Raw genomic sequence first — 13,352 nt, 5'->3', positions numbered from 1 at the left:
TAATTTACAATTGGTCTTTATGGTAGGATAGCTGTGCTCTGAAATTACCCATTTGAATCAGCAAATGTTTAAGTATAAGATTACTTTCTTTATGTTATGGTTGAACTATTTATCTTTATTTCTGGCATTAATAGGGTTAAGCTTTCACATATACACAGAGGTACAGTATATGTCTGCGTGCGTACCTTTTCATACCATTGGATATTGGTTCGGCATTAAATTAGGCCTAAAATGATTAGTCAGTTAATCAAACTGTCAGATAATGGAAAAAACATAAATTACACTTTTGATAATGCCTTTTGTCAATAAGTTAACACAAATACCAAACATTTGCTGGTTACAGCTTCTTACATTGCTTGTTTTTCTCAGTTTCATGTCAATGGTATTTGATTAATTTGTTTTTTTTAGATGGTTGTTGAGGCAAACTAAGTAATATTAAGACATCTTGTTGGGTTCTGGTTACTTGTTATTAGCTATTATTATTATTATTTATTTATTTATTTGACATATTAAAAAAACACAATTGGTGTTAGTTCAGGTAGATGAGGCCCTACAATAAATACATCATTGACTGCCATTGCCACTCCCAGGTTTCCCTCACTGTGTCAGTATGTTCTTCATACTGACATGCCCATTTATTGAGAATCAGCTAGTACCATTGTTCAAAAAAATATTTTGATTAAAACAGTGGTTAGCGTATTTTCTAGACATAGTTATGCTTGAGCTCTCTACAGCAAGGATTAACAAAGCCAAGTCATCAACTATAGACCTATGGAAAAACGCAGCAGCACAGGTATCAGTCCTAATGACCTCAGCGCCTCAAGAACTAGAGGAGAGGGACTAGGCAAGGTGGGTCTGTTTGTTTTTGTTTTCCCCGAGACCGCAGAGGGTGGGGGGGTGGGAGAGGGTTTGTGTTCCTGTTCAATTTGTGTTTCTTTGTTCTGTAAGTTTAAAGTAAAAAAAAAAACAATAAAAAAAATTGATCTTAAAAAAAATATATATATTTTGATGGTTGAGGAGCAGAAGAAGAAGTGATGTGTAATAATGTGACTAAACCAAGATGTCCAGCAGGATGGCATTAGCCTCAGGCGGTGAGCTCAAGGTGCAGACCAGAGTCACCGTGTTAAACCCAGCGGTTTCCGTGTGTCTGCCTGCTTTACAGCTTAACCCTGCTAAGATCTGCAGCAGACCAGTGTCAATGGATTTTCTTCCTGCGTGCCGGCTCTTTAAAAGGCCAAAGCCTTACAGTATGTGTCAGTGTGCAAAAGTGTTCCGATTTCAAACCCCCCTTTGAAGAGGAATCAAAAGAGGAAGCAGCGTGAGATGAATGTGTAACCATATCTCTCCCTCTTTTTCTCTTGCTCTCCTTCGCTCCATCTCTCTTTCTCTCCATCTCTTTTTCTCAGTTTCTGCCTTCTCGCCCTCCCTTGACAGATCAAAGCTGGGAGAACTGGCCTCCATATACAGGCTTGTCAGAGGCATTCCGACATTTGTGTGTGTGATATTAGCAGAAGGCCGCAAATCTGCGTATGCAAATTTCAGTAAAGGATGTGTGTCTTTGCATTTGTGTGTGTATTGTACACTAAACATATTACAGTTTAACAGAGCTTAACTGCCTTACTTGTCATAAAACCAAGCAGCTCTCTGACTGACACACACACACACACACACACACACACACACACACACACACACACACACACACACACACACACACACTGCCAGTATGTGGAAGCATCTGCTGTCTCTCCTTTCTGTTAACTGGTCTTTTAAATCAGTGCAGCCCCCATGTAATGGAAAAAGACACTGCTCTTACACTTACTGGCTACTTGCTACTGGTTACTGACCTAATGGCTTGTAAATTTTACTTTTTGGGTGACCAGAGATATGTGTGACGTAATGCAGCTGGAATGGGGTCTCAAACCCTTTCAAAAAAGACTTTAAATGTGATTTGAGTTCAAGATTTAACTGTCAAAAGTCCCTGGAGTTGTAAAAGGTGTTCTGTTTCCTAGATATAGAATTTCACATTGGTTTTAAATGGGCATTCAAAGTCTTGCATTCTACTTTTAAAACTTTCTTTAAAGGCTAATCCTACTATCTAAAGCAGGACAGTTATATAATAATACAGTAGTGGGCTTATAATATAATAATATATCAAAGTTTTGTTTATCATAGGCATCAAGCAGAACAACATGCATGACTAAATGTGGGATTGACTGTTTCCATTTTTCAAATCAAGGAAAGGTTTATTAAGCATGTTCAGACTTTTCCGGCAACACCCAGCGTTGTGCACACACTCGCTCTGATGTCCTTTCCATTGCAGTCCAAATCCTCTAATGTTGGCACAGGGCAGTGTCCCTGAGCTCACTGAATATGATATAGGGAGGCCGTGGCAGGTTGGGGCTCAATGATCATGTGACTGAATTGATTAACATGACTTCCTGTGGCCTTCATTTTTCTCTCACCTCTGCAGTTGGAGCTGCAGTCATGCTGTGTGTTCCTCCCTAACGACAGCCTCCCCTCCCCGAGCACCATCATCTGCGGTGACATTCCCGGCACCGTCCGTAGCTGGTACCACAACCAGGCCTCCATGCCGGGGACTCTGGTAGTCTGCCTGCCACAGATCAGTATCCTCAGTACTGGGCACAAGTACATGGAACCGCTGCAGGAGCTCCCCTTTGTGGTGTCCAAGCCCATCTTGGAGGAAGGTAGGTTTTCATACTGTCTCTATCGAAATCTTTATTTCTTTATTTAGAATGATTAAAATGCTGACAGAAGAACACACACCCAGATACACAGGGAGAACCGAATGACCTGGTGTTTAAAAAAAATTGGTTTGAAAAGTTTAAATGTAAGAACTAAATGTAACGACGATTGTGATGAAAATGTGAGTCTTGGAAAATAAATTTGAAATGGGTGGGAGAAATCTACTTAACTTTTTTACACATGAATTTGCTTTTATTAATAATTGAAAGGAATGCTTTCATAATAGTAATAGGCTACATAATGTGAATTCATCATCATTATGGCCTTTTCAACACTGCGCAAACCTTTGACCCACTACTACTCATTTACCATGACAAAAGACAAACAAACTTAAGTAGAGCGACTTTGAGAGATAGATCTGCACATGTGGTGCGCACACCTGGTCCAGTTGACATAAGCAACACTCGGACGGGTGAGCAGTGTTTTCTCTTTAGAAGAAGAAGAAAAAAGGGGCCACCCTCCTTTTTTTTCTCTCTCTCAACTCTTCAATGACATCAGCATTGGGCATACAGTTTTCAAAAAACGGAGGAGAAAGAAAAACGACAGCAAAAACAGTGACATCAGCAGCCTTGTCAATGTTGCCGTAAAAATTAACAACCCTTGCTTTCGGTAATTCATTCCTACCCTTTGAAAAAGCTCTTCATCTCTCAGTTTCAATGCTCTGGATCAAAGCGTCCTGCCCACTGTGCATGGGAAATGTGCTCTTCATGGCCCTGTGCTAGTGAACAAGTTCCCATTCTCTGTACGATTGTTCTACCAGGGTTGGCAGGCTAAAAAACTTAAGCTCTCCCAGTGTGGCATCCTGTCTCAGACCCAAAGATTTAGATGTTTACCCTAATTTGACTGTGTGTTTTGATGGGATCCTCTTCCTACTTATTGGGTATAGAATGTTGGAGACAGGCTACTACTCTGTAGTGCATCTGTAATGTTTTCCATGAAGCTTTCTCATCCCATGTGCAGTAATTGGCTTTGATTTTAAAGGTTAGTGAAAAGAATAATCTAGTTCTCATAGTGTTTTTGATAATGAGTATTGCTGACTTATCCTTCTGATATTTCAATCCATTGCACTTTTTTGTCCTTTTTCCAAATCTAGTCTGCATTTCTTGCTATCACTTTGTCCTCCTCTCAATTTCACAATGACTTGGCTAGTCCTCTTTGCTCTCCTCTCACATGACATATCCCTTATCCTCCCTGCAATTTTCATCCTCTTTCTCCTACTATTTCATCCCTTTGCTACACTACAATTTTTTTTTTTTATGAATCCTTCTTTTTCCCCCTCATGTCTGCCACCAGGTGATGCCTTCCCGTGGACAGTAAGCCTGAGTCAGTTCAGCGTGTACACATTGCTGGGACAGCAGCAAAGCCTGAGCCTGTTAGAGCCTATGGGCTGTACCTCCACACTGGCCGTCACATCCCATAAGCTGCAGAGCTGTTCTGAAGGAAGACACTCCTTTGTGGTCTGCCTCCATGTTGATCTGCAGCCCGTCCACGTCAAGTGCTCCAACCCTCAGGTCAGTCAGACAGTCCTGAATCTCATAAAGTAGTCATCAGATGTACATGTATATTTATACAAATCATCCCATTGTAAACTTTCCTGAAATAGGAACACACGCACCCTGGCAGGACGATCGTTCCTCTGCATGATTCTCTTATATTGACTCCAATAAACAAACTGCCTCATCTTCTTACCTAGTGTAATTTTCAAGAGAATGGAAGCGTAAACAAGAGAGTGTTGCCTTGTTTTCTTTGGTCAAATATTTTGAGATCTGAATGAAGGGGGAGTGGGGGGGATTTCAGGACTCATCATTGTTTTACAGTGTGTTATTATGTGTTAGTGAGCATGATGAATATGGACAGATTGGAAAGGGAACATGTTTGTCTCCCGGTCAGGTCTCTGTGTTTCATTGTGTTGTTACAGCACAATAATCACATCTACATGTAAAACTAAACGTTTTGTTTTTTCACAATTGAATGAGCTGGATTGAATTAGGTTCCTTTATAAACCCTTAATTGGGGTGACCTTTTGAGTGGTCTTACTTAGGGTTGGGTACCGAAACACGGTGCCAATAGGGCACCGGTTCCGACGTAAACGGTAGTAACGAGACCGAATAAGAACAAATATTTCGGGGCCTCATTTCGCTGCACGGGACGCTACGTTACCGTTAGCTAGTAGCTGGATTAAACCCAATGGTTAAAATGCTGACAGCTAACGTTAAGCGGTGTAAAGCGTGACTGTATTTCCCAGTAGAGGATTCTAACACCGGGACCTAACAGTCTGACTGCAGCTGCCGTTGTCGGAAAAACAACACAGACGGTGCGTTCACTTGAAACTCGCCAGCCTCATGGTGCATTTTAAGTTATTGTAAAATACCCATCGCATCTGGTGCTTGTTTTTGTCGTTTACCAGCAATTTACTGGTGAAATAAGTTATTGTTATAAGTTATTGTTATTACATTATTAATCAATCATTTAATTTTGACCATATGGCCTTAGCAATAAACAAGCCGTTCTTTAATGTCGCCAACTGTCATTTTGTGCTCCGTTTTTTATATTTTATATTATATACATTATAAATATATATATTTCGGTTCAGGCACCGTTTTAAAGTATCAGAAAAAACCCAAACGATACCCAACCCTAGTCATACTGCGAAATGTCTCTGACCACAGTGATGAGCCATGGCGATGTTGAGGGGAATTGGTACCAAAAACAAATGAAAAGCCATAATCTGGTAGTGGTGAAAACTTTCCCAGGGTTGAGGAGAGCTGTTCATTTATTGAGGGAAAGTTTCTTTTTTATTCTTCTCTGTTCCTGCTTTCAAACGGAGAGAAGCTGGGAAGGCTTATTGCGCTTATATGATGAGTCATTATTAGTTTTTGGGTCCAATGAAAACTTCTCTTTCCTTTTATCGCTATCCCTCTGCTCTCTCTCTTCCCATCTGTTCACCTCCTCTCTCTTTCACTCTTCTGTGTGAATTTCTGACTCGAGGGGGGGTTATAAGCTCATTCTGTACCATTTCAAGTCATGTAGCAGCTCTTTGAGAAGTGCTGCGAGAGCAACCCCACCCTCTCCAGAACAAAAGAGACCTCACACTCCTTACTCCTCTTTCTAATTAGCATTTCCATTTGTGGGAATGTACAGTATATTGGGATGCCAGAGCGCTGTACTGTTGCTACACAATAGGTACCACCAAGACAGTTAGATGGGAACACTGTGATGGGTGTATGGAACTGGAGGAGTGTGGGTGCTAGAGTTACATCTAGGATTTGGAAATCAAACAATTATTATCACACTCACTTTGAAACATTAATACATTTAAAGTCAACAAATAAACCCAAAGCTTTTGGCCTCGTAACTGCTCCTGGCATCTAAACTACATTTTTGTGACACTAAATCAGATTTTCCATTATACGCAGTGGATTGCTTCATGGCACAAACAAAGGTATTTTTGGAAACTGGTGAAACTGTCAAGCCTTGGAGTGTTTTCATCTTTTCCTTTTCTTTTTTTTTTACTTTATTTTACACGTTTACATGTAGCTACAGGTATCATGGTTTTCATGTTCAAGAGCAGTAAAAGCTTTGTCATTTGTGAAGTCAGCGAAAGTGACTGTACACAGGAATAAAGCACGTGTCTGAATGGATTTTAGATTTTCAGAAAATATTAGGGTGCAACTGCAGCTAAGATACAGTAGGAAGTGAGAGAAGTGTCTTTTGAAAGGGTGACAAAAAAATTAGGAGTGAAAAAAGGGATAAACAGTAGTAAAATAGTTGAGAGTGAGAGAAAAAGGGACCAGGCCATACAGAGACACAGTTGCATGCTCACACATAATGCATGCATAGAAATGAAGAAGCAAGCACTGGACAGTCAGCTTTGATGCATGATTCCAACATGTAACATCTTCTTTTCATTTTTACGCAAATGTGTGCTTGTACGTGCGTTGTACGTTATTAGTACGTGTCATCTCTAAGTGTGTGTGTCCGTGTGAAGGATTCATGTTTGTGTCGGATGGATGGGGTTAGTAGCTGCACTTTAACCATATCAGGACCACCTTGAAATCAACACACACACACACACACACACACACACACACACACACCTCACCACCGACCTTTTGAGACATAACTGTACAGCATTTCAGTGAACACATGCACACACACACACACACACTCATACATCTGTACACATGTACACCCTCAGCTACTACACGTACCCAACAATATGTCACTTTTGTGAAGTTTCTATAAACTGGGCTTAGATAAAGGAACACGAACACTCACCATCTGCATGCTCTCCCGTCTTTCATCTGTGTGTTTTTATGAATGACTGTGAAAGCCTCTGTTCAGTCTCCAGTTTGTACTACTGCAGCATAGCAGACCTCCTGATCTGCAGATGACAGGTCTTTGGAGAACCCAGCCCTCCAAATGTTCTGCTCACTTCTCCAACTCATGAAATGTGGCATATGTATTGTGAGCTCATGTAAGTGTGTGTGTGTGTGTGTGTGTGTGTGTGTGTGTGTGTGTGTGTGTGTGTGTGTGTGTGTGTGTGTGTGTGTGTGTGTGTGTGTGTGTGTGTGTGTGTGCATACATGTGCGTGTTCACAAATGTTCCATTAATCAGGGATATCATGAGCAGGATGTAGATAGAGCAAATGGCAGAGGGAAGATCAGATATGAAGGAAAAGAAGGATAGAGTGCATTAAGAATAGTGAGAAGGACAAAATGAAATATGAAGACAAATTATGAGAGGGTGGATGAGAGGAATTAGGTAACAGAGAAATGTACAAAAAATCTCAATCTTGAAAGTAGTAACCGAACCCCAGACTCTGGTAAAACGGAGGTCATGTAACGCCGCCTCAGTGTACTCCCCCCTTCTATTCTCTCCTCTATTCGGCATTCTCTACTTCCTCCACATCTGCTGCTGAGTGCAGTAGGCCTTGTTGTGCTTGGTTGGACTTCCAGGCCCCAGACTCTCAGAGAAGAGAGCGTGGAGCCGTACCTCTCCTGACGGCAGTGCGGTTCGGTTTGGGTATGGCAGACAGCTGTTGGCCCTGTCCCTGGACGGCTGCTGGATCGGCGTTAGCAGCTCTTCCTGGACATGTTTGAAATGGCCCAGCTGTAATGTATTGTGCTGCTTTTTCATTTGATCTATGCTTATTTATGGAAGGCCTCCCTGTAATGTGTGTGCTAACAGGCGTGCACGTGTGTGTGAGTGAGCTATAGCAAGTAAAAATGTGTTTGGGGTAGAGAGAGCTATATTGAGAGAGTGTGTGTGTGTGTGTGTGTGTGTGTGTGTGAGATCATGTGTCTGTGCACCTTTACGTTTGAGGGACCCTCAGTGGTGGGGGCTGGGGGGTTAGTTGGCTGCAGAAGCGAAGCATTTGAAATCCAGAAATTAGCTCACCGTGAAAGACCGTCGCTTTTCTCCCTTTCTTTCCCTCTCTCTCCTCTAAAGAACACAGAGTGAATGCATGAATAACTGAAAGCATCACATCACATTCCCCAGCCTTCCCCTCATGTTTTCCACTCTTGTTTTTGGCTTTGTTGTTGTTTAATGCTAAGGCCTCTTTTCATGTGAACACATGATGAATAGTTGAGAACACTTGAAGCTGAGCCTTCAGTTTTTCCGAACCGTGGTGAGTTTTTCGTGGGGAAATTGATGACACAACTTAACTTTCCTCTGTGGGTGTTTCTTTGAGGGTTTTTGTTGTTATGGATAACAAATTTGTACATTGAAGCACGTGTAGGAGCATACTGTGCCTTGCAAATAATCACCCATTGGATAGAAACACAAACACATTTTACATCATTTTTGTGAAATGAGGCCCAAGTACAAAGTCTAAAAGAGTGTTAAGTTGGAGAGTGAAAGAAATGGGAATGGATAGTGGTCCATTTCTGGCTAATATTTCCTCCCTCTCTCTTTCCTTCTCACTCAACTTTAACTAGGTTTAGTGTCACATAACTACAAAGCTGCCAAGCCAAATCATGGTAATGGACTCAGAAGTAAGAACTACATGAGAACTCCCCAGTGCAGCTGTTCGAGTCAGACCTTGGCAAAAATACATTAAAATCTGGTTTCAAATATTAAGACTACTTGTGGTGTGTTAGGTTTATCTTTTAAGGCACTCAATTGGCACGGTAGACCTCATGTATTGAAAGTGTATACAGCTGTGTTGCACACAAAGCAGCGTCTGAGTGTATATTGAGAAAGAGCTTTCTACATGAATGTGTTCTCAAATAAGAAAGGAATAGATTGATTGACATGCAAATCCTTCATTATAGCATTTCCTTACATTAGATTACATTAGATTTCAATTCATCCCAATGAGTGTAAAGTGTTATATCTAGCGTGGCAACTTAAAGTTCTCCGTTTTTCTTTTCTTCTCTGCTTCTGTCACTCTCCAGGTTCAGCTAGCATACGAGCTCCTCCTCAGCTGGAGCTCTACATGGGCTCGTCTCCAGAGGCATGGCATCCTGCGTCAGACCTCTAGCATCCCAGAACCCCCTGCTGGTGCTGCTCCATCATCCCCAGTGCGCAGCAGTGCTGGCACTGCCCTACCGGACACCAGCACCTGCAGCCCATCTGCAGATTTTGGCTCACCCACTGAGGTTTGTTTTCTCACCCAGCTACACATTCAAATTTGGCAGTTCAGTGTTTTTATGAGGCTTTTCTAAATTGTGAGATTCATGAATCTGCACATCTAAGTTGCTTTTTTCATATGGACAAGCCTCTTCTCATAATCAGAAAAAAAAAAACTTGCCGCTGCCACCATGCATCATGTTGCAGGACTTTTTTTTACTCTTGCAGTTAAATGGTTTACTATTTAATTCATTCATTCATTCATCCATTTGTGTAGTTATTTACTTTTGACCTATGTGCTTACTGTTGCTAATGCTCCTTCTACCATATTACACACTACAACACAGTATCAGCCACTTTTAAATATTTTTGTCATTCAGTCTGTGTTTTTCTGGCATCACTCCTTGAATGTGGTGCTACTTGATTAATAAGAGGCCTAATGACTAACCCTGCCAACACCCGACTATGAGTCCTTCTTTTCAATCAAAGGTGCTATGAGTCATGTAATAACACATGCTATATAAAGTCTTTGTTGTAAACATAATTCTGCTGCTGATGTCAGATTTTATGTAAAAAATATAATATTTTCTATTATGAGTCGTTGAGTCAGTTTGTTTGGGAAGGATTGTCAAAGCTGGAAAAATCTCATCAGTGCTTGTGTTTCTAACATAATTTTTTCTTACCCAGAACAGATACTCCAGATAGGCTGTGAGCTCTGTTTGATTTGTGTAAGCTGGGGCCTTGATTGAGTATAAACCTGCCTCTTAATTTAGGGAAAACAATAACCTGTATTTACATTTTTCGTTCAGATAAAATATCAAACCCAGAGAATGAAGTATGAAGTGTGGCAGTGCGTGCAGGCATGTGCAAGGCCAGTGAAAACTTACAGTCAGAGTTTTTAGGGGGCAACAACAAATGTTGAGTGTTATTTTTTTCATTTTCGTCTCTAGGTGATGGTTTTCCTTGGCTTTGACAATGTGGCAGGATTTTTTTCTCTTGTCTAGTACAGTAGGAGCAACATTGACTAGCTGGGGGTCCATGGCCTTGATGCCTTAGCCACCTGGGCCTTGTGTGACATGTATGTGTATATTTGTGTTTAGGAGGAATATAAGATGCATAAAAATGATGGTGTTGATGAGTGTTTGTGTTGTTAAGCACTGGCAACTGGCCCGGGACTTAATGCTATTTGACCACCAGGGCCCTGTCAGCAATGTGGGGCTCCTGGGATCACAGCACAGGCATCATACCACCCTGAGAGGCAATAAAGTGTGTCCGTGTGAGAACATACACATGAAGAAAAGTGTTTCATATGTCGACGTGCATCTGTGTCTGCATTTGTTTTCCTGCGATCAACGTGTGTGTGTGTGTGTGTGTGTGTGTGTGTGTGTGTGTGTGTGTGTGTGTGTGTGTGTGTGTGTGTGTGTGTGTGTGTGTGTGTGTGTGTGTGTGTGTGTGTGATTTGTGGACCCACAGAAGTGGCAGTAGTTGAGTATGGCAGTGGAGGCCCTATGGTATAGTGCGTCTATAACAAGGCCACAGAGGCCCCTGACAGCCCACTTGTCACTGTTTACCTAAGTACAAACACTGGTAGAAGTGTTTAGTCCTCTGGGAGGCTGGGTGATTGAGCAAGAATGTAGGAGCTGTTTTGATAAGTCTCAGCAGTAGTGGCAGCAGTCTCTCCCCAACATCCCTCCGCTCCCCACCCTCCTGCCCAGTCCTCGAAGTTGTCCAACTACATCCACATCACATGGCCAAAAGCCCTGCCCTACAGCCCCTTCCCAACAATTCCACCGCCCTCACCTATTGAGATGATACAATATGCGTTTTACTTGTGTTTATGAATTTATACACCATGATCCATCCCTCCATTCATGCTTTATTTCTTCTCTCCCACTTCCCCTTCTTCCCTTCTCATACTGCATCTCTGTCTGCAGTCTTATCCTGCCTCTCTCGCGCTATCTTTTAAAAAAATATTTTCTTCCTATCACTAAACCCATCCTTTGTTCCCTCCCTACCTTTCTCCATCCTTCCACCTGTTCCTAAACCATTCTCTCTTTCCACTCTTCTTTCATAATATGCCCTTCCCTCCATCTTTTTTCGAGACTTCCCAGCCTGCTGTTGTCTTCCAATGTTTGGGTCTCTCTGATGAGCAAAGACAAACTCTGCAAAGAAAATAAACCCGGATCCTCAGCCCGTTTATAGCACAGGGGCCCAGGAATTAAACTGTATACTTTACAGCTTGGCTTGTGGAGGTGTGGGAAAATAGCTCCCTCTTAGAGTGTGTGTGTGTGTGTGTGTGTGTGTGTGTGTGTGTGTGTGTGTGTGTGTGTGTGTGTGTGTGTGTGTGTGTGTGTGTGTGTGTGTGTGTGTGTGTGTGTGTGTGTGTGTGTGTGTGTGTGTGTGTGTGTGTGTGTGTGTGTGTGTGTGTGTGTGGGGCCCCAATCTGGCAGTTCAGGAACGTAGCAGAGCCCACCTCTACCAACAACACGCCACCACATCTGTTCTACAAGGCCTCAACTTGATAAAAGTAGGGGAGGGAATTTTCTGTCACTCATAAAAAAACATGAACTTTGGCTTTTTGGAAGTTATTAGTGATATTGGCTTTTGTTATGCAGGTTGTTGTTAGTTTTACTTTTTGTCTCATATTTGTATTGTCTCATGTTATGTCATTTGTCTTTAAAAATGCATAATTACAGTTGTAGGATTTTTTTGAGACCTTCAATTGAAAGCAGCCTTCTCCTGACAGCTTTCTTTCTTAATTTGGGTTTTTCAAATTACAGGTATGCAAAATGTCATGAAAGTCTTAGTCTTGTTTTTTTTCTACAATTGTAGGTACATTTTGACAACTCAACAGTTGTGGGCTTTATTTGTTTTCTCTCATTTGAAGCCATTCACAATTGTCAAGATTGAAAGTCCAAATGTTTGTGTGATTCCAAGAAATGTCAGACTGTTGATAATTTCTCTTTCTTACTGACCTTGGTGAAATCAGCTTGTACGAGAGTTTTAAAGTGACAGTGGCGATTCTGGCTGGGAAGAAGGAGCCGCCGGGTGTCCGATGCACCAGTGTAACCACGCTACAGTACACAGTGGTCTGAGCTTCCCACAGCGCCAGCGGCTGGCTCCTGTTTCCACACATGACATTACAGAGTCTAATCCTACCGACAGAACTGTAAACTAAACAGTCCTAACCACTCACACGGGCACACACACACACACACACACACAGACACACACACAGACACACACAGTCCCATGTTTTGACTCCAGCTCAACAATAATTAGTCCCCAAATAGCAGTTGACACTAAAATATCTCTCATTAAGACTGACTGAGCACCATTACTACTGGGCTCATATTACTCACTGCCAGTCACCGTTATTACACACACATAGACACACACTCACACACACTCACACCTTGACTGTTTGTTTCCACGGAAACACCTAATGACACTACTCGAAACTTGATTGGAGTAAATGCTAGCTCTGGGGGAATTAGGTAATTCAGTGTGTATTTTTTTTTTTTTTTGTTGGTATTTTTGTTCATGTGTACAGTATTTAAATATATACATAGACTGTATATTTGATCTAGAATAGGACTGTGTTCCCATGCCTGCACAGCTTTAAACTTAACTCTATTTATTTATTTATATAACACGCTTTGTGCAAAATTGCAATACAAGGTGCTCAACAATACAACATGTGTCCACCAGCCTGGTCAAGTCCTTGCTTGTGTTTCTGGTGCATTCCTTTATTTTTTTTATTTTATTGGATATACTTAAAATATCATGTTCTTAAAGTAAATGCCGGAATAGACATTTTTCCTATTCTGGCTTCTGAGAGGTAATGCTTGCATGGAGCACATGCTTCTCATCCGTTTCTAGTGGTCCATATACACTGTAATGTTGAATTTATTTTTGACTCCGTAAAAAATCCTTAATTTATTGATATTGTCATCCATTATTGAGCTCTGCTGTTAGCCACCCTCAACTGTGCAATTAAATTCAATTAG

General features: G+C 41.5%; 1 protein-coding gene across 4 annotated transcripts in view; it reads left to right on the top strand.

Moving 5' to 3' along the window:
- LOC120562122 (vacuolar protein sorting-associated protein 13B) overlaps nucleotides 1–13,352 on the top strand; it is a 380,029-nt gene that overhangs the window by 190,241 nt on the left and 176,436 nt on the right. For all 4 annotated transcript variants that reach the window (XM_039805631.1, XM_039805634.1, XM_039805630.1 and 1 more), the window contains 3 exons: nucleotides 2,474–2,708; nucleotides 4,060–4,277; nucleotides 9,168–9,371. In XM_039805631.1, the coding sequence (XP_039661565.1) occupies nucleotides 2,474–2,708; nucleotides 4,060–4,277; nucleotides 9,168–9,371 (657 nt within the window). The remainder of the gene's footprint in view (nucleotides 1–2,473; nucleotides 2,709–4,059; nucleotides 4,278–9,167; nucleotides 9,372–13,352) is intronic.

The sequence above is a fragment of the Perca fluviatilis genome, chromosome 7 (genome assembly GCF_010015445.1).
Source record: "Perca fluviatilis chromosome 7, GENO_Pfluv_1.0, whole genome shotgun sequence".
In the NCBI taxonomy this organism is placed as follows: domain Eukaryota; kingdom Metazoa; phylum Chordata; class Actinopteri; order Perciformes; family Percidae; genus Perca; species Perca fluviatilis.
The sequence above is the reverse complement of the archived record's forward strand: the minus strand, read 5'-3'. Positions and strand labels throughout refer to the sequence as shown.